This window comes from Sporobolomyces koalae (genome assembly GCF_050403365.1).
Source record: "Sporobolomyces koalae JCM15063 DNA, S_koalae_JCM15063T_v1_ctg22, whole genome shotgun sequence".
NCBI classification, from domain to species: domain Eukaryota; kingdom Fungi; phylum Basidiomycota; class Microbotryomycetes; order Sporidiobolales; family Sporidiobolaceae; genus Sporobolomyces; species Sporobolomyces koalae.
The window spans coordinates 156,264-176,193 of NW_027481749.1; the positions used below are offsets into that span (position 1 = coordinate 156,264).

General features: G+C 55.4%; 9 protein-coding genes across 9 annotated transcripts; 5 read left to right on the forward strand and 4 right to left on the reverse strand.

The window, feature by feature from the left end:
• Positions 1-100: 100 nt before the first annotated feature.
• On the forward strand, positions 101-2,320 carry JCM15063_002877 (uncharacterized protein; the record flags this gene model as incomplete). Its single annotated transcript, XM_076679387.1, has 3 exons — positions 101-277; positions 361-1,855; positions 1,932-2,320. The coding sequence occupies 3 exons, from the start codon at positions 101-103 to the stop codon at positions 2,318-2,320; spliced, it is 2,061 nt and encodes a 686-aa protein (XP_076533497.1).
• Positions 2,321-3,013: 693 nt separating this feature from the next.
• JCM15063_002878 (uncharacterized protein) lies at positions 3,014-3,933 on the forward strand (the record flags this gene model as incomplete). Its single annotated transcript, XM_076679388.1, has 2 exons — positions 3,014-3,115; positions 3,187-3,933. The coding sequence occupies 2 exons, from the start codon at positions 3,014-3,016 to the stop codon at positions 3,931-3,933; spliced, it is 849 nt and encodes a 282-aa protein (XP_076533498.1).
• A 1,290-nt stretch (positions 3,934-5,223) lies between these two features.
• Positions 5,224-6,599, forward strand: JCM15063_002879 (uncharacterized protein; the record flags this gene model as incomplete). Its single annotated transcript, XM_076679389.1, has 7 exons — positions 5,224-5,349; positions 5,424-5,830; positions 5,897-5,940; positions 6,008-6,112; positions 6,182-6,327; positions 6,420-6,437; positions 6,510-6,599. The coding sequence occupies 7 exons, from the start codon at positions 5,224-5,226 to the stop codon at positions 6,597-6,599; spliced, it is 936 nt and encodes a 311-aa protein (XP_076533499.1).
• A 654-nt stretch (positions 6,600-7,253) lies between these two features.
• On the reverse strand, positions 7,254-8,611 carry JCM15063_002880 (uncharacterized protein; the record flags this gene model as incomplete). The annotated part of the gene is made up of 3 exons (XM_076679390.1): positions 7,254-7,450; positions 7,521-7,639; positions 7,719-8,611. The coding sequence occupies 3 exons, from the start codon at positions 8,609-8,611 to the stop codon at positions 7,254-7,256; spliced, it is 1,209 nt and encodes a 402-aa protein (XP_076533500.1).
• A 759-nt stretch (positions 8,612-9,370) lies between these two features.
• EMG1 (18S rRNA pseudouridine methyltransferase) lies at positions 9,371-10,381 on the reverse strand (the record flags this gene model as incomplete). The annotated part of the gene is made up of 3 exons (XM_076679391.1): positions 9,371-9,409; positions 9,472-9,909; positions 9,971-10,381. 3 exons carry the CDS (start codon positions 10,379-10,381, stop codon positions 9,371-9,373), a joined length of 888 nt encoding a protein of 295 aa, XP_076533501.1.
• Positions 10,382-10,625: 244 nt separating this feature from the next.
• Positions 10,626-11,839, forward strand: JCM15063_002882 (SCO family protein; the record flags this gene model as incomplete). The annotated part of the gene is made up of 6 exons (XM_076679392.1): positions 10,626-10,829; positions 10,895-11,113; positions 11,172-11,244; positions 11,306-11,395; positions 11,478-11,544; positions 11,626-11,839. 6 exons carry the CDS (start codon positions 10,626-10,628, stop codon positions 11,837-11,839), a joined length of 867 nt encoding a protein of 288 aa, XP_076533502.1.
• A 436-nt stretch (positions 11,840-12,275) lies between these two features.
• On the reverse strand, positions 12,276-13,004 carry YAE1 (Yae1p; the record flags this gene model as incomplete). The annotated part of the gene is made up of 2 exons (XM_076679393.1): positions 12,276-12,803; positions 12,876-13,004. 2 exons carry the CDS (start codon positions 13,002-13,004, stop codon positions 12,276-12,278), a joined length of 657 nt encoding a protein of 218 aa, XP_076533503.1.
• A 190-nt stretch (positions 13,005-13,194) lies between these two features.
• Positions 13,195-15,360, reverse strand: CCT7 (chaperonin-containing T-complex subunit CCT7; the record flags this gene model as incomplete). The annotated part of the gene is made up of 7 exons (XM_076679394.1): positions 13,195-13,260; positions 13,333-13,719; positions 13,802-14,600; positions 14,671-14,723; positions 14,793-15,133; positions 15,202-15,247; positions 15,334-15,360. The coding sequence occupies 7 exons, from the start codon at positions 15,358-15,360 to the stop codon at positions 13,195-13,197; spliced, it is 1,719 nt and encodes a 572-aa protein (XP_076533504.1).
• A 131-nt stretch (positions 15,361-15,491) lies between these two features.
• Positions 15,492-19,650, forward strand: JCM15063_002885 (uncharacterized protein; the record flags this gene model as incomplete). The annotated part of the gene is made up of 9 exons (XM_076679395.1): positions 15,492-16,310; positions 16,387-16,602; positions 16,677-16,884; positions 16,961-17,719; positions 17,803-18,419; positions 18,494-18,631; positions 18,701-18,852; positions 18,940-19,542; positions 19,614-19,650. The coding sequence occupies 9 exons, from the start codon at positions 15,492-15,494 to the stop codon at positions 19,648-19,650; spliced, it is 3,549 nt and encodes a 1,182-aa protein (XP_076533505.1).
• Positions 19,651-19,930: the final 280 nt, after the last annotated feature.

Genomic DNA, 19,930 nt, shown 5'->3' on the forward strand with positions numbered 1-19,930 from the left:
CGGCAGTCTACGACGTTCGCGGCAAGCTAGTGGACCGCGAGCAACCGACTTTTTCGGTTCGACCCGACTACCCGACGGAAAGTTACGCTAGGATTCAGCCATGCAACTGGTCGCGTCGGCTTCCGCGGTTGCGTCTCGCTCGTCAGCCGGCGAGGTGCATCGCAGGACGCCCTCCATCACCTCGCCCCCTCCGTCCGGCGCTGTTCCTGGTACTCAGGCCCCCGCTGTGCGGTTGCCGCCGGTGCAGATCCCACGGGAGGACTTCTTGCCCGCCGCCGTGAGTCTCGTGGAGCGCTTCTTCGGATTGGGAATTTACGACTCTGACCTCTCCTCGCGTCGTGCGGCACTCATCGTGAACAGTTCAACCCGGAACGCCGACAGTCGATCAACTCGGATCCATTCTTGCACGCGTTCTCGGCGACTTCCGACCCCGCACATCTCAGACGGCCATCTATTGACGCGGATTTGTTGCTCGACGGAGTCGCGCGTGCGAGGGGTCCGTCAGGTGGACTGGGAGCTACGGGGCAGATGGGCGTGACAATACGCCCGAATAACGAGCCGCCGAGTAGCGCATCTGAGCACATGCCGCCGCCCCAACCTTTCGATTCGCACTACCAATTCGGCTCGCCCTTTGCATCAGGTTCGCATCCGGATCATGGGCAACATGCAGCTCCGTTCCCGGGACCGGCTTCGACTTATCGCTTTGGTGGACCTCCGATACCACCTGCCACGGCTGCACCTCTCGATGCACCGCCTTATTTCGGCTATACTATGCGGAGACAACCTCCATCGAGGGGTCAAGGATCAACGCCAGGACCTTATCCTACACACAATGGTGGAGCAGGCGGCTTTGCGATTCCGAGTCCGCTTCAGAGCACGAAGCGGAAATCGTCTGGCGACACGGGAGATTCTTCTTATCCCGATGCTCCGTACTACTCTGCACAGACCCACCGCACGTCCTCGATGAACTCAGATGGTCCTCCTGATTCCAAGAGGCGCGCGTCATCGCTCGCGGCCGACAAAGTCAACAATCTCGACCTGAACGACCCGCATCGACGCGAGTCGTTCAGTCCGACATGGGAAGACCGACGAGACAGCAACGAAAGTTACCGGAGCTCGGGATCGCAGCATAACTACGCCATGTACAATCACGCCCAAAATCCGTCCCATGCTCCTCCCGGTCCTCCTCCAGCTTCGAGCTCGGCTCATTCGCAACAACCGGGCCCATTCATGCGGCTGGCGCCCAATGCAAACTACTATGACGATCAGGTAGGACCAAGGGGCTCCATCGCACGCGGGATGTACGAACCCGAAGTGCAGAATTTCGGTCGGCGGCCGAGCATACCTGGCGTGAGCCAGATGATGCAAGGACAGACGCCGTTCTATTCTGGTCAACCTCCCAACCCGGCTCCAGCTCCCGGCCAGCCGCCTACGTACGCCATCGGTCCGCCGCAACCGAGCAGTAGCAGCGGGTCGCTCTCGCATCCCTCAGTCACTGTGTCGTCTGCTCCTCCAGCGCCCTCAAGTCGACCGTCACAAGATGGACACGCTCCTGCAGCGGCTACTGCTGCTGGTTCAGGGGCACGCATGTACCCCGTCGGCCCTCCACCGCAATGGCCCTCGAGCGCTGAGCCTACACCGTCTCATGGGGGACGGCAGGACTCGGCAGGATCGCTTGATCCACTCGCAAACCTCAAAGACAGCCCGTACTCGCGCAGTCCCGAGCTGCGCGTCAGCCACAAACTCGCAGAACGGAAACGGCGGAAAGAGATGGCCCAGCTGTTTGACGATCTACGAGAAGCTTTACCGCTAGATCGGGGCGTCAAGAGCAGCAAGTGGGAGATCCTTACCAAAGGTGAGACTCGATGGCTTCCTTTTACACTCTCTGTGCAAACGACAGAGAGCTGAGCCAGCAATTTCGTTTCCTGCAGCGGTCGAGTTCATTGGTCAACTCAAAACGTTCAATAGAGACCTCCAGAACGACAATCAGAACTTGCGCCTTCACCTAAATTTACCGCAATCACAGCCGCCGCAACGCGATTCTCGATCGAATTCGGGAAGCAATGCACCGCCTCCTCCGCCCCCGCCGCACCAAGCTGTAGCACCACCACCTGGCGGTCAGCCCCTATCTATGCCGAACATGCCTGCTCAAGGCCCATCGCAGGGCAACCCCTTCCCTCCTTTCAATCACAACGGCAGTTTCGAGCATCCTCATCCGCACCACCACCCGCAGCAGCATTCTGAAGTTCCCCGTCCCCACGTGTCACGTACAGGCAGTCACGCGAGCAGCCATGCGAGCAGTTTGAGCATGGAAACCTGACCCCTCATTGTTTATTCACTACTATTGTACATATGCCTGATTCTTGCTATTTTTTTTTTTGATTGCCTTATAGTATTGCTGTGTGTCTCTATGGTTTTGTAGGGAAAAGAACGATCTGGTTCTCGTCTGGGAGAATCGATCGATCCGCGGGTTGTGCAAGCTAGTCCCATTTCGAGCACTGCCCGATGCTGCCCGCTACTCGCGCCTATTGTTAGTTCTACATCGCCAGTTAGTTTTCGGCGACTCCGAACGTGTTGTCGGTCCAAATCGCGAGCAGAGAGAAGAGTCGACAAATCTCGCAGGCCTTTCTTAATTTCTTCGCTCTCGCAGTCGAGGCCAGCCTGTTCGCGAGCGCGTTTTTGGATCGCGGTTTGCAACGCGTTTTTAGGACCGATGCCTATTCGAGGCGCAATTGTCTCGTTGAACCTCGAATTGAACCGCAAGGTTCGGTCAAGCTGTCGAAGGACTGCGAAGAGAAGCGCTCGCGCATCGTCCCTATTCTCGCGTGATACTTCTTTGCTGCAGCCCTCTCTCTCGTCTTCTCCTTCCTCATTCCATCTCGTCCTCTTCACTCACGGACACTTTTCTCCGTCCTCCTCCCCTCGGAACGCGCTCTCGCACGTCCTCGCAAACCATCTCTTTCTCACTTAGCTTCCACCTTCTCACTACGCGTCCAAACCCCTATCAATCAACATGCTCGTCTCGAAGCTCGTTCTCGCTGCTGCGACCGTCCTCGTCGCCGTCTCTGCCCAGCCGACTCCGAACGAAGCTGGTCTCGAGGTCCGAGCTCCCAAGGTCCGTCCGCATGTTGACCTACTTCTCTTCGATTGTGGTCGAGACTGACACATCTTTGACTTGGTGTACAGCACTCTGAGAAGCATGAAGCTCACGAAGACAAGAAGAAGTCTCACCACCACCACGAGCGCGACGAGCTCGTCGTGAAGAAGCGCGTTCCCAAGACCAAGGAACACCACCACAAGGAGCACAAGGAACACAAGGAGAAGAAGGAGCACCACAAGCGCTCGGAGGAGGATGAGCTCGTCGCCCGCAGCCCGAAGGAGCACCACCACAAGGAGCACAAGGAGAAGGAGCACAAGGAGAAGAAGGAGCACCACAAGCGCTCGGAGGAGGATGAGCTCGTCGCCCGCAGCCCGAAGGAGCACCACCACAAGGAACACAAGGAGAAGGAACACAAGGAGAAGAAGGAGCACCACAAGCGCTCGGAGGAGGATGAGCTCGTCGCCCGCAGCCCGAAGGAGCACCACCACAAGGAGCACAAGGAAAAGGTGCACAAGGAGAAGAAGGAACACCACAAGCGATCGGAGGAGGACGAGCTCGTCGCTCGCAGCCCGAAGGAGCACCACCACAAGGAGCACAAGGAAAAGGAGCACAAGGAGAAGAAGGAACACCACAAGCGATCGGAGGAGGACGAGCTCGTCGCTCGCAGCCCCAAGGAGCACCACCACAAGGAGCACAAGGAGAAGAAGGAGCACCACAAGCGCTCGGATGACGAGCTCGTCGCTCGCAGCCCGAAGAAGTCGTCGATGGAAAAGAAGCCCAAGGAGAAGCACCACAAGCATGAGAAGGAAGCAAAGCATGCCAAGTCTACCTGAAGTGGTCATCATTCAGCGTGAGTCGATCTTTCTATGCTGCAAGCTTTTTGATGATCTGTGCTGATTTTGCCTGTTGCGGTTTGACAGTTCGGCTCATCGCTCGCCTCGTACTTTGCTACATGTTCAGCTTTCCGTACTTGCGCGCCATATTTGTTTTCTGATCATACCTTAATCTTGGCTTGTCTACACTCTCTTTCGAATTCTGGTTTTTGAACATTCATTTTTCTTCTTCGGTTCGCTGAAACCGTCATTTAACCCCGACTTTTGCGAGAATCGAATGCTCGGAGATAGTTAATGGCTCTCCAACAATCTTTGCTGAGGGCAGGCAGCTCAAATGTTTCTCGCAGCGAGAACAATCGATACACGTCTTCCGTCCGATTCTCTCTACCTGTTGAAAAGGCGGTTGACAGAATCGTTCGTCGCTAGACCGTAGCTTTCGTCGACAGGTTCTGCGCGACTTGCGGAGTCTGAGCGTGCGAAGCTATAGCCCGTCAAGACCCGCTATCATAGGCAGGAACTCAATCGTAATCGTTCAAAGAACCCGATTGAGCTTCAATGAAGCTCGTGAAGTGTTCCAGTCGTATATACACAACTCAATGATAAAGGTCGCAGTACGATGACCTGGCAAGCTGTGATCCGACTCAGCATTGCATCGAGTCTGATTTTGCGTCGCGTTAGGTCCTGTCTGTACCATCTTACGCTCATGATTTGTTTGGCGGATTCAGGGAGACAGCTTGTCTGTCAGAAGCGGCGGGCACTCAGAAAGCTTTGACCGCGCCTCTGATCCGCAAGACCGACTTCGCTCTCTCATCGACGGTAAGCGTCTTTGCCGTGAAAGCCGTGTTCATTGAGCTGCCAAAGCCAAAGCCACTGTAACATATCATTGTGTCAGAAGCTCGAGAGAGTCGGCAACGATGCAAAAAAGTCTGGTGATCGACTCGACCTTCTCAAAGACCGATCGACAAGCGCGCAGCTCTGCTCGTCGCGCAGTCGCGAACGCGTTGCTGGTTTGACCATAGTTTCCAAGTTCGATCGCACGCGTGCGCTCCCGTTACGAGCGACGGGTACAGTACGTTGCTGAGCGCGTACGCGCCGACACAGCCTCCACGCCTCGCACGGTGCGTCGTTCGGAGACGTCCGTACGGTCCGTCCTCGTCGGTCAAAGCATTCCCCCAGCTCCGTCTCCATCTTGCACTCGTACATATTTCCCGTTTCGACGAGCACCCGCAAGGCCGGACCTTGCACCTCCCTCACTGCCTCCAACTTTTCCTTCAGTGACTTCCAGCTGTCATGCACATTCCTCTCCTTTCGCTCGCGACATTTGCGACCATCTCGCTCGTAGCTGCGACGACAATCACGCATGTACACACGATCACGGTACAGCAGACGCTCGCAACAGCGCGTCCCTTTGGCAAAGTGCGTACGGCCGCATCGCGTTGATCCCGCATTCCCTGACGCGTTTCCTGCCCTCCTGTAACCACACAAAGCAGCACTCGGACAAACACTCGAAGCACCACAGACACGTCGATTCGCGCAAGCACGACCGCGGATCTTGGGGGAAACAAAGCTCGACCGCTTCAGATTGTTCGCATGAAAAGCCGGCTGGTCACAAGCACAAGCAGCATGGCAGCAGTAGCAAGAACAAAGGTCACAAGACGAAAGTTCCGGCTACCAAGATCAGCTCGTCGCATTACGAAACATCGACGAAAGCGCGACCTCCTCCGATCAGCCGTCCCGCAACGACGTCCAAGTCGACTCAGGCTTCCGAGAAGCCTGTAGAGACTCACAGCTCTACTCCTCCTCTCCTGGTCGCGACACCGAACTCGCAACTCGCTCGCGATTCGCTCAACGCGCACAACGAGCTTCGTCAGAAGCACAAGGTCGGACCTCTGACTTGGTACGCTCACGTATTTATAATGGGTGGATACTTGATCGTATTGACCTTACTTACATAAACTTGCAGGAGCAACGAGCTCGCCTCGGCTGCGCAAGATTGGACAGACAAGTGTAAAGTGGCTTCCCGTACTTCTTCCCCAAAGAGCACTGCTGAGCCACGATACTTTTTCTGCAATAGGCATCTACCAGCACGGGAAGGGCAAAGAAATCGGAGCCGGGGAGAACATTGCAGCTTACTACGGAGGCGGGAGCGACGTCTTGGGTGCCATTTCCATGTGGTCGAGCGCGTCGATTCTCTCATATCTCGAGTGACGTCCATTCGTAGCTGACCCTGAACTATCGTTCTTAACAGATGAAGCTTCCCTGTACAATTGGGCAGCACCTGGATACGCAGAAGGAACCGGACATTTCACGCAACAGGTTTGGAAAGCGACGACCGAGATTGGATGTGCTCAATCGCTCTGTCCTACGTTGACCATGCCCGGCAACCCGTCTTGGGTGCGTTCCATCCCCAGCTCGTGTGACGAGAGACTCTTCTTCCTTTGCCTGTCTATGATTGACATTGGTTTTCTTCTTCCACGGATGACTAGACCAACGCTTACTTTTACGTAGGCTAGCTCTCCTTCTCTCTTTCATCCATCGACAACGATACTCAAGACAACTTGTTTGTGCGTGTCCAGGTGTGCGAGTATCGCAAAGGAGGCAACGTGGTTGGACAAACTCCCGAATTGACTGCCAAATACTTCTCGGAAAACGTCTTTCCCGCCTAGATAACCCTTCTTGTACTGGAGGATCGCTTGGGCCCTACACAAACCCTCTCGAACTCGAAAGGAATCACCCTGATTGTTTTTTTTATACCCCAACACTTCGCTGAGCGATAAACCTGCAAGACAGGTCACTGTTTTCTTTTGTTCTGTTTTGTTTACTCTGTCTATGGCTCGTCGGCTGGAACAACGAGTCCTCAATTCCTTGATACCTGTCTAAACCTATACGACCAGTTCCGGAGATTCCTGGACGAGTTAAGCGAAAGTAGAAGAAGAACAGCACAGCACCTGCACACTCTTTTCTGGAATGGAGCACAAGGTCAAGAAATCGTTTTCTCGTCAAGAAAGGGAAAGGCAACGCGGAACAGAGAATCGAAGGAGGGAATCTTGCTAAGAAGCTGAATCCTGCAGTTTCGTTGCGAGAGAAAGCAAGAGAGAGAAAGAGACACAGAAGGAAGAGATAGGAAAGACAAGAAAAAAGTAAAAGAAAAACGAAGGAGTGTCTATGTTCTCGACATCGGGAGCGAGCTTGTAAAAGACTCGTGATGAGAAGAGCGAAAGAATTGGAAAAAGAGAAACGAGGATAGACAATAGCGAGGGAGAGCGAGTACGTGAAAAGAGACAACAGGTGATGAAGAAGCGAGAAAGAGGAAGTAAGGATCAGTAGTACTGGTGATGAGGGTATGGAGCTCCAGTTCGAGATTGTGATCGAGCTTGAGCCGCATAATCGTATGCTCCTACACCTCCGGTCGTGTTCATCCTGCCCAAGTTCCCTTGTTGTTGGTGCAAGAGGGAGGAAGAAGATGGACCTCTTTGGAGCGAAGGGTAATGGTTTGGTTGTTCATGAGGATATCCAACTGTATTGATCCGAGGTCAGCAATGGTGGGGATAACCAGGTTCTCGGGAAAGAGAAGACCCAAATCTTACGTGGAGGCGAAGGATACACTTCTCCAACGTTCGCACCTCCTCCTGCGTAGTAAGGTTGACCTCCATATCCACCCATTGAGGAGGGTCCTTGGTACGGGATGCTCGCCAACCTATCCCCTCTAGATATTCCCGATACGAGAACAGTTTTGTCAGTCGTGGACCAATACAAGACGGGGAAGGCGTTTCGTAAAGACGTACGATTCAGACATGGCCACGCCTCCAGCAGCATAACTGCCTTTGGAATCACTCCTCGCCAAACTCGCTTCGTATCCTCCTGCCGCACCAGTTCCTCGACCGCCGTAAGGACCTGAAACCGGAACTTCGGGTACGAAATCGATCGGTTCCAGTTTCGACTCGAACCGTTTCGAAGGACTGAATTTCGTTTTGCGAATGATGGTCCAAATCGCGGCGATCCCTCCGACGCAACTCGCGACGACAATGATCGCGATCAAAGTCGCGTGCGAGATCCCTCCGGAAGAAGAAGATTTCGAATCCGCGGCGGAAGCGGTAGAGGACGACGAAGTGGTCGACGACGACGAGAGGTGGGTCGAGGCTGAAGCGTCGGTCGCACGGGAAGAAGGAGTTACGATCGACACGACCGTTGGACGAGTGACAGATTGGGAAGGTTCTGACGTCTCGGACGAACTCGCGACGTTCGATGCAGTCGATTCGCGCGCAGGAGTCGCGAGCGCAGTCGAAGAGGAAGGCGAGTTGACGGCGGCCGAGCTCGCAGACGAGGTGTGTTGTTGCGATTCGTCAGGTTCGCTCGAGGCAGACGACGAGGACGACGACGACGACGAAGAAGCGGACGAAGCGGGATTGAGCGCGTTCGTGAGGGAATCGAGAGGCGACGACGAAGACGACGACGCGGCTGCGGGCGATGATGCAGAAGACGCGTCGGATCCAGTTGCAGCAGCAGCGGGAGTCGTCGCGGTCTGTTGTCGTTTCCTGAGGAGTTGCATGCCGTGGACGGACGGGTCATGTCGATGATCGCGCGCGTGCACAGCGACTCGTCCTGCGTCGTGACTGCCGCGTGCGAGGGCGACAGTCGAGCAACACGACAAGGCGAGCAGGAGTACCGGTGCCTTCATTGCGAGCGTACTTTAACAGAGAGGCGAGGACGAGGGGAGCGAGCGAGTGCGCGACGAGGGGTTAAATGGCGGGGTCGAAGGGCAGGGGGAACGAGCGTGAAGCTGGACGGTCGAGGGAGATTGAGCCTGCAATCTCCTGCGAATGCCAAGTAGGGTCGGGTCTATAGAGTCGCGAATCCGATCAAGTCGGCGAGGACTGACACGGCGAGAGGAATCACGCTAAACGAGACGAGACGCTTCGAGGCCAAAGTTGAATGAGAATTCACCTCAACATGAGACACGCGCCTCGACTCGTACTCCCGCGTATGTTTTCTCTCAACATTGGACAGCTGCTTTCTCCCCAAGCCAAGTCGACCGTCTCATATGGGAATTGCCGTTGAGGCGAGTTGCGCTCTTTTGATTGCGCCAGCGACGGACAGAGAAGCAAAAACAAAGAGGCAACGAGTCTAATAGGGGAGAAGATGGTGGTACAACGAAACTGCCAACAAACGAAGAAAGAGAAAGGTGGAAAGAACCGAAAAGCCAAGAAAACACAACTTAGAGTGCGAGCGAGAGACGGGAGAGGAAGGGAGAACCGGTTGACGGCTGCAACGAGGGGGGTAAGCCGAGAGTTTCGTAGAGGTGAGCCCTAGAGAGAGAATAAAGACGAGTGATTGGTACAGAGGAGGGTCAGAGGGGAAAGAGGTTTTGGGTTGCGAGGGGGCGATGCGAAGGGGTAGAGGCATTAACACGAGGGGAACGATCGAAGCCGGCGACGCTTTACAGCACGTCGAACAGGTCCTCGACACCGCAGCAGAACTGGAAGGCACGATGAGCAAATCAGATGTCGTGCATGGAAAGGACAGCAAACGGGAACTCACTTTGCCGCAAGCGACACTAGCACTGAGCGAGTACTGCGAGATGGCAATCTTTTCATCGACCAAATGATCGGCAAAGTTATCGGGCCCGTGCGCCATTGCGCCGACAAAGACGCAGATCGAGTGCGTGTCCGGGATCGTCGGGAGGTACTTGGTCAGTTTGACCGGGGTCGCGTCGAACGAGAGCGTGATCTTGTGGCAGTTGGTCGGGAGGTGATCCGTGATCGGGTTCTTGATCACCTTGAGCAACTTCTCGGACCCGTTGAGCGACCGGATCGACAGCTTGTGCAGCAGCTGGACCATCAAGCCTCCGAACCGTTTGAACGTTCGCGGAATGCGCACCGACGGGTTCACCTCGATCAGCACGCCTCGCGCCGTGTGGATGTACACTTGCAACCTTCCCGCCTTGTTCAACGGCGAGTCGAGTAGGGTCAACAGGCACTGCGAGAGAACGAGGGTTTGAGCGAGAAGCATCTTAGAGAGGAAGAAACAGAATACACACCTGGTGAGTAATGTCGGGTCGAGCGTGGGCAATGTCTCGGCCCATCTTGGCGAGCACTCCCTGGTGGTCGTCGCAGTTGAGCAGACTGTACTTTTCCTCGCCCTTGCCGCCGCGGGCACCTGCCGGAGCCGAATGCTTGTACGTCTCGAGGCACGCTTGTTCGAGCACGACAATCAGTCGCCTCGTCTGGTCCTTCTCCTGGTTCGTCTTGGGGGCTTTCGGTGCGACCGGGATCATGGTCGGGTTCAACGGAGGCGAACCGGGAGCGGGACGCTTGCGGGACGATTTGGCCGCTCCGGATGCGGCAGCTGGGGCTTTGGCCGACGACGGCACAAACGAAGGGGAAGCGACCGACAGCGTCGACTTGAGCGAGCTCTTGGCGGGCGGCGCAGCGGCAGCAGAGTCGACCATTGATCTGAGTCTTTTTCGGCGGTCGAGGCGAGCGAAACGAGGGTGCGAGCGGACTAGTCCGGATCAGTCGAGGGAAGGGCGAGATACGGAGTGCTTGGCGGTGCCCTGGGTGCAAATAGTCTGGCCTGGGACGAGAGCGAGAGCAGCAGGGAGCGCGAGAAGGAGATCTATCAATTCGCAATTTATTTGAGTTGACTTTCAACTTTGATCTCCGGTGCTCGAGTTTCTCGTCTTGACCGCCAACATGTTTACTCAGCTCGCAAGGCAAGCTGCTGGAGCAAATTCGCGCCGGATTGTCGCGCGCTCGACGCCGCGGGTACGGACGTATGTCAGTTCTCACTCGACCCCACCACCACCACCTGCACCTGCGCCTACGCCGTCATCGTCAGCATCGGCAAACCCTTCGACCTCGTCCGCCGCTTCGATCCAGAACAAAGCCGCTGCCGGGGTACGCGAACTCTCTCGTAATTCCACTATGCGCGGTGCCACTGAAACTTTCCCTGCTCTTCTCAGCCGTTCACCCTCAAAGCTGGCGCCGTCTTTGTAGCGACTGGTATCGCCCTGTACTTCTATTTCGAGAACGAAAAGAAGCAGCTGCACGAACGCAAACGGCAAGAGAATGCCGCAGCAAGGATCGGCCGTCCCAAGATCGGAGGTCCTTTCTCCCTGACCGACCAACACGGTCAGACCTTCACGCACGAGAACTTGCTCGGCAAATGGAGCATGGTCTACGTGAGTTCCCTCTCGTTCCTTCCCTAGCAAATAATCACCCATAGACCTTGCCTGTCAGTTTGGCTTCACCAACTGCCCTGATATCTGTCCCGAAGAGTTGGACAAGATGACCGATGTCGTCGAATCCATCTGTAAATCCATCAATCCAGCCTCTCCAAGACCGTACTCAGCTGATACTCTTCTACTAAACAGCTAAATCCGACAAGGTCGACATTTTGCCCGTATTCATCACGTGTGACCCTGCACGGGACGACCTCAAAGCCGTCAAGACTTACGTTCAAGGTGAGTGTTCTTGCTAGTTTGAAAGAAACAGTATCGCTTTAGTAATCAATCCTGACGCTCGCAAACTTCCGCGCCTCTTCAGACTTTCACCCATCGTTGGTTGGTCTGACTGGTCCTTATGAAGAAATCAAAAAGACGTGCAAGGCCTAGTAAGCTCACGCTCCTCCTTCTCGTGCGGTTTCCAAACCCCGAGACTGATATCGTGCCCCCTCTCTCCCTCTCTCTCGCAGCCGAGTATACTTTTCGACTCCTCCAAACGCGAAACCTACCGAGGATTACCTCGTCGACCACTCCATCTTCTTCTACCTCATGGACCCGCGGGGCAAGTTTGTTGACGCGTTTGGTCGATCGATGAACGCGAAAGAAGTTGAAGCAAAAGTACAAACGTACTTGCAAGAGTGGAACGAAGGAGGTGAACGAGGCAGTTGGAGCGACGATTCGTAAAAAATGAGCCTTGTTTTCATTCCCTGTAAATATTCAAAATATATTACACCACTCTATCTGGCATTCTGCTCGGTTGTCGTGTTCTTCGCCGAGGGTCTACTCGACATCGTTAGGTTGTCTACGAACGACTGGAGAGAGACTTTTCATATGGCCGAAAGAGACAAAGGGGGGAAAACAGTTCGTCTCGCCCTCGATCGAGCCTGTTCACAATTTCAAGAACATGATCAGTCCTGCCAAGGCATACCATGTCAACTCTAGAGATTCTTTCTTACTTCTTTCTTTCTTCCCCTTCACACGAACGGGAGAGCGACCAAGGAGACCGATGTGTTCGTATCGGTCCCTTCCCCGAAGTGGCTCCATCCTGGCCCTCGGGGAAAGTCGAAATTGTCGACCAGCAACCGTAGGGGGGTTTGTCGTCGCGTGTTGTCCCTCTCCTTCAGGACCTAGCCGGAGGCAGAACCTCCAACAACCCCATGCGTTCGAGTACGATTCCCACCTGAGTTCGACATTCCTCGAGTTGTGCAACGTGATCACGAGACCTAGTCGTCGCGTTGTGACCAAGCGTATTCAACATGTCTCCTAATTCGTTCATCTCTTGTTTGTCGACATATTCTTGACTGAACCCAGTCGCCGCCGTCGAATCATTGTTGTGAGATTTGGCGTGTTCTAGAGCTTCTTGATCGACTGGCAACACTTGATCTCGTTCAAGTTTGCCCAACAGGTTGACCACTTCTCTCAATTGCGAAACGATCGAATCCTTGGTGTTGCCCTCGTCTTGGGCGTTGATCAAAGTTGGAACATGTTTCGAACCGGATTGAGTCGTCAGGATTGATAACAAGGTCGTTGCGACTCCTCGTAGCTGGCCGACTTGACGTGCGTAGGACGAAGCGAGTGAGAAGCCTTGATCGAACCCGAGTTGGAGGTTCGAATTCTTGCCGTTCGTGATCCCATCTCGATAGCCTGCCTGAACCGACACAGCCCGTGTTAGAGCCTTGTAGCTGTATCTACGCGAGAAGGAAGGAGAGAGAGAATGTACATCATGGTATCGAGATGAGAGTTTGTCCCATTCTTGGGTACTGATCTGTTCAGTGCCAGGAGCCGACTCGAGCGCTTCATCTTCAGAGTGCCATGGATCGTAGTCGTTCATCGCGAGGTCGAGCGTCATGAGGAGGGTGAGGGGAAATCGTAGGAAGACTCCGCCGCGACCAAACACATACTCTATGTAAAGTCTCCGAAGGCAAAAAAAAATCGGGTACATGCGATAGTGTTCATTTTGTCACATTTTTCGGGTTCTCTGGAAAAGACAATTGCGGGGACAATCAGAAAGGGGGCGAATGGCTCTCTGATCTATCTATCTATCGTCCACGTCCTCGTCCTCGGCCAGCTCCCATTCCACCTCGTCCCGGAGGTCCTTGTTGTTGCTGTGATTTCAATTAGACCAATCAGTAAATCATCACAATCCAGAGAGAGAAGCCGGAGATGGGAGAGCGTACTTGAGAAGAAGGGTTCGTGACGGTTTCATCGACACTCAATACCATGCAAGCCGCTTCGGTCGCACCTTCCAACGCGTTCACTTTGACGAGTGCCGGTTCCCACACGAACGCGTCCAAGTTGTTCCTCACGCCTTGACCCCACACTGTCGACGGTTCCGAACTCGGACCAGTAGCTGCGTCATCGTCATCGACTGAAACTCCTGCCCACGTCTCTCCTCGTGCGTGCAACATGCGCAGTTTGTTCAACACGTCGGTCGCGTCGAGTCCGGCGTTGTTGCAGATCGTGCGAGGGATCACTTCGAGCGCTTTCGAGAACGCCGAGATGATCAGTTGCGATTTGCCCGGCAACGTACGCGCGTGCGAGCGCAAGTACGACGACAACTCCATCTATTGATGAGAGAAAGGAATAAACACAAGTCGTATGACGCGATTCAGCGAGAGATTAGAAAAGGAGAAAGTGGTTACGAACCTCCATGGCACCTCCACCCGCAACGATCGTACCGTTTTTGACGGCCCTTCGCACGACTTGAACGGCATCGTTCAAACTCCTCTCGACTTCGGAAATGAACTGGTCGGCTCCACCTCGCAACACCATCGTGCACGTCTGCGCTTTCGGACATCCTTCAAACAGGTTGTACCGTTCGGCTCCGATCTGTCGTTCCTCAAACAAGGCACACGTGCCGAGGTGTTCCTCGGGACGAATGTCGGAACAGGTCGACTGCACTTGACCTCCAACGGCCGACACGACCCGACGCAGGTCGTCACTCGCGACTCGACCGGCACAGAAGATTTGACGATCGGCAAAGTACTGAGTTGCGAGGTCTCCGATCGGCAAACGCGACAGGACAACGTTCGCGCCCGACTGGGCGATGAGTTCGAGTTTGCGGTAAATGATTGACCATTCGGCATCGACGATCGCTTGGTAGTCCGACACTTGTTCGATGCGCACTTCGGCATTGTCGCGTTCGGCTTTCAGTTCGAGTTCGACGTTGAGGCACACGATCTTGGGGTTGACGAGCTTTTTCGGTTGCTGTTCGAACCCGGCGTACGAAAAGGTTTTTTTGAACGCGACTCCCTTGACGAGCAACGACTCTTCCATGCCTCCTCCCGGAACCTTCTTGATGCCGATCAGCGACGCGTCGAGACTCGCAGGGTCGAGGGTCAGGACGGCATCGACAACCATTTCAGAGAAGAAGGGTTTCGAAGAGTGGATCAGTTTCGACGACATGGAAGTCGAGGCACACTTGAGCAGCAGCGAGCGGAAATCTCTGCGCACACGGAAACGGGATGCTCGAATTGGAACAGCTCTGAGCAGAGGAGCAAGAGGAGAAGACGTACTCTTCGTTCTCGCGTTTGACGGTAACGGCAAGTTCCTTGACGCGTGCGATCGCCTACAGGATTAGCAGTAGAGTGAGCTGACATGGGTGTGGTTAGGACAAGCGAAAAGGCGCGAGACGGACGAGTTGGGCGGCTTTGCGGTAGCTCTTGATGATCACGTGCGGGCTCACGCCGTCCTCGATGAACTGTTTAGCCTCGCGAAGGAACTCGGCGGCGAGGAGAGTGACCGAAGTGGTGCCGTCTCCGACCTCGGCGTCCTGGGCGCGGGCAATGTCGACGAGGGACTTGGCGGCGGGGTGCACGACGTCGAGCAGTTTGAGGATGGTCGCACCGTCGTTCGAGATGGTGGCCTTGCCCGTGTTGTCGACGATGAGCTTGTCCATACCACGGGGTCCGAGGGTCGAAGCGACGGTCTGCGCGATCGACATGCACGCGGCAATGTTGCTCAACAGCTGGGGGGTACCTATGCACGCGAGAAGACGTGTCAGCGAGCGCCTCCGCGTCGGAGCACAGGAGCACAGGGTTAGGTACCTTGCGAGGTGTCGGTTCCCTCGCGCAGAACGACGACGGTAGGGTTCTGATCAATTCGAGACGAGGCGAAGTGAAGCGATCAGCTCGCATCTCGCGCGAGGTCACGGCGGGTGCTATGAAAGGGGAACTCACGCCCATCATGGGCATGCGTCCAGCCATTGGTGAAAGCGAGCGCGAAGGTTGGCGACGAGGAGGAACGTCAACCACGGCAGTTGGAACAGCGCGCGCAACTCGCTCGCTCGCACTCATCATCCGCTCGGCACCCTCGGCTCGCTCTCATTCGCGTCAAGATGCCCGAGGCGTCACCGTTCGAGGTGCGACTGAGCACGGGCGAGGTGATTGAACTCGACCTGAACGAGATGTTCAACGCTCCGGCGGAACAAGACTCGCTCGAGCAGCTGAACGACCTCGCCCGCCTGCTCGAGGACCAGAAGGTACCCCCGCAGCTCTGGATCCGCTTCGTGCACGAGTGCTGGACCCGCCGTCGAACTGCGACCGCGCTCCACTACGCCGACCAGGCGGTGCGCGCGCTGGAAGCGTACTCGCCCCGCCCGGCTACTGCGATCGTGCCCGTCCTGCTCCTCAAGGCCAACTACTACCTCGCCCTCTCGCGCCGCGCACCGAAACTGCGCCTCGCCCACCCCCGCACCGAACCCTTGTCCCTCCCGAAGGACCCGCACCACCCCGAGTCGACCCACGCCCAGTCTCTGTACCCGGCGGACGATCGCAAGCTGCACCCGCTTACCAAGGATGAGTACTGGCGCAGGACCGATCGCGAACTCGCCCGCGTCGAGAGGATCGACCGCGACAACAAGGTTGCGCGTGACCTCCGCGCCGCCCTCCACCTCGCATCGGGCAAGCTCGAACTCGCGAACCGCCTATTTGAGCAGATCCTCGCCGAAGAGCCGAACCATTTGATGGCCCTGACGGGCCGAGCGCGGATTCTCTTCTCGCGTCTCTCGTTCCGCCCGGCCCTCAAGCTGTACCAGCAAGTCCTCCAGCTCGAACCGACCTTCCAGCCCGATCCTCGCATCGGCATCGGGCTCTGCTTTTGGTTCCTCGGCGACCGCGACAAGGCAAAGCGCGCATGGGAACGCAGTATTGCCGTTGTGCGTCTCACTGTCTCTTCCTCCAATTCCGTCAGATGTCATCCCAGATCGCTCATCCGTTTTCAAATTGCTGCAGAATCCGGAAGATTCGGCTTCGGCGCAGACCCTGTTGGGCCTGTTGCATTTGAACCGGTCCCGCGACCCGCTCCTGCCGGGAGGATCCAAGACCCGCCAAAAAGCGTACGAGCTCGGCCTGAGCCTCGTGAATCAAGCGTTCAAGAAGGACAATACGATCGCGGCTTGCATGGGTCCGCTGGGCAACCACCTCTTGCTCCAGAACCAGGGGGACAAGGTTTGGATTTTTTGCTTTTCTTGCCGATCGCTCATCTTTGACTGACAATCAGCGTCGCTTCGTCGATTCGATAGGCTATGAAATTGTTTGAGCGCGCCCTGCAGTTCTCGGAAACGAGGCTCTTGATTGCCGAATCCCACTTCAACATCGGACGCGCTCTCGATTCCGATCCGGATGGTGTCAGCACGAGCGCCGCGCTGCAAGAGTACCAGAGAGCCGTCGAAGCCAACCCGGACATGGTCATTGCCTATCTCGGAGTAGGCAGTTGCTTCGTTCGAACCGGTAAAGTCTCCCATTCTCCGTTCATGATGGAGAGTAACGTTCACTGATTTACCTTGTCTCGTCGACGGATGCTCAGAACAATATCCCGAGGCGATCAACGCGTTCGAGACGCTCTTGCGCAAACACCCACATACGGTCGAAGCGCTCGTCTCGCTCGCTTCGATTCATACCCATCTCGCGTTCTCGTTCCACTCGATCTCGGATTCGACCGCTTCTCGCAAAGCCGCCAAAGAAGCGTACGAGTCGGTCCTGAGGATCTTTGCTCAAGGCAAATCGATCAACGGATCACCAGCAACTGCAACAGCAGGCGACAGCACCTCGCAGCTGCAACAGCAACAGGGGATCGCCAAGAGTGAGAGGATTCGACAGTTGGCCATCGATCGAGACATGTACGTCGAGATGGCGAGGTTGTGGGCGGACGAGATTTCGGTCGAACGCAGTCTCAAGGCGTGGCAGGAAGCACGCAGGATTCAAGTCGAACAAGGGATGGACAAGGTTGAATCGGAGCGACCGGAACCTCTCGATGACGAAGCGTACGATGCCGAATTGGAGAGAGTAGAGAGACGCGTCGACGCCAGGATCCGAAACAACATCGCTGTCCTCTTGTACAACAAGAAGAACTACCAAGCGGCCACGGGCCACTTTGAACTGGCGCTCGGTACAGTGGGACAGGAGTTTGCCGAGAAGGGTGGCGAGCTCGATGGAGGCGAGACGGATGCCACTCTCACGGCTGTCACCTACAACCTCGCTTGCTGCTATGAGAAAGAGGGCAACGTGGATAAGGCGAGGGAAGGTTGGGAGAACGTCTTGAGGGGTCATCCTGAGTTTGTCGATGGTCCGTTTTTTTCCTCTCTCTAGAACGAACCTGAACTTGGCTGACTTTGTCCCTCTCCCTCTTCCGTTGTGAACCATGTTCAGCAAAAGCGCGCATCGCCTTGCTCGAGCTGAACAAGGGCAAAGGCAAGGACAAGCAAGCTTGGGATCGAGCTCACAGCCACCTCAAAGAGGCCCTCACGTCGCAACCGTTCTCGCCCGAATTGCGCGCGTTGTACACCTACTTCCTGTTCGAGACGTTCCAGCACCGTCAAGCGCGAGACTTTGCTCGCATGACCCTTAAGGAGGTCTCTCGTCACGACTTGTACGCCATGTGTGCGAGCGGAGTCATGTCGTACCTCGAAGCGAGGGAGAACAAGAGTGACTCGAAGGAAGCGCAGAGGGAGCGACAAGGTCGGTACATGCGTGCAGCCGAGTTCTTCGACAAGGCGATCCAGCTCGACCCCATGTGTGCGATCGCAGCGCAAGGGCTCGCGATCGCACTCGCAGAGGGAGCTCTTGGCAACGTCGCCGATCCTTCAGCAGCGAGTGCGAACGGGGTCAACTCGGCCTTGCAAGATGCGCAAGCGAGGCAACGGAACGCTCGAGATGCGTTGCTTATCTTGACCAAGGTCAAAGAATCGATCAACGAGGCATCCGTTTATGTCAACATTGGTCATTGTCACATCGCTCGAGATGAGTTTGAACGAGCGGCCGAGAACGTGAGCACTCCTGCGACAGATTTCTGCTCGAGGTGGCTCAGAATTGACCTTGAATCTTTGTGCCGGATCTGCAGTACACGACCGCTTCGAAACGATACCTCCAAGACAAGAGTTCGACCGTGCTGTGGTACCTCGCGCGAGCGTGGTATTTCAAGGCGCTCAAGGAATCTAGCTTTGTCGACCTCGAGAAAGCGATCCATGTTGGACAACAGGCAAGTCACTCTCTTCACTGGAAACGTTCAACCGTGTTCTCCGATTCTAAGCCTTTATGGAGGGAATAGGCAACGGATTTGTACCCGACCGATCTGTCCAACATCTTCAACATGGCCGTGTTGAAGCAGAAAGCGATTGAAATCCTCTACGGTCGAACCAATGAAATGAGGACTTCGGCTCAACTCGGCAAGGCGTTTGAATACCTCGAGTCTTCACAAGCGTGAGTTATCTCCCACATAGAGGCCAGGAACAACCTACGCATCGCTGTAGAATTTGACCCGTTCTTTCCCCCTGGCGTCTCGAATAGGTTGTTCGAGCAATTGATTCAAGACAAGACCGCTCAAACTCCGTACCAACGAGATTACCCTCGACATCGATCTGCGTACGGTCGATCTCTCGAAGGCAGGTACCAATCGATCCTCGATCAACAACTCGCATACGAGACGACCGAAGCGGGCAAGATCAACCAAGCTCGACAAGCGCGTGAGGAAGCGCGAGCTCGACAACTTGCGGAACAGGCTCGGATCGAAGCCGAACGACAACGACAGGCGGAAGCGTTGGCAGAACAGAGGAAGAAGATGAGGGAGGAAACGGAACAGTGGGCTGCGTTGTCGAAAGATTTCCCCGACTCAGATGACGACGAAGCGGTGGGAAGCAAGAAGAAGAAAGGTGGAGCCAAGAAACGCAAGTCGACCAAGATCAAAGGAGGAGAAGAAGCCGAAGCGAGTTCGACCGATGAAGACGGTGAGAAACCGGCCAAGAAGAAACGGGCCGCCAAGAAAGACAAGAAACCGAAAAAGGTCAAAGCTGAAGTCGAAGACAACGAAGATGAAGACGATGAGGATGCTCCGATTCGCGCACCGGGAAGGAAACGCAAAGGCGGACGAGCTTCGAACCTAGTAAAATCTGCGTATGTCGACCTTTCCTTACTTCGACAAGCTTGCGAGTTGGGCTAACTCGGACATTTGTGCGATTGTGCAGCGAGTTTATCGACTCGGAAGAGGAAGAAGAAGACTGAACAAAAAAGAGAACAGAAAACGCTGTAGTCCTCTCTCATGTTGTATATTTTGCAACGTCATACCGACTTTCGCCTGTCCTTCACGATCGCGCGACTCAAGGAGAGTGCAAAGAGTATTGCCACAGCTATACACAAGACAGACACTGATTGCGCCACCAGATTCAAGCGTGTACAAGCGATGTATCGCTCCCGAACGGGTTATGCGAAACTGGACGAGATAGGAGTCATTTCAGCTCCAAGCACTCAGACATGAGTAGAGCTGGAACGCACACCGCTACAA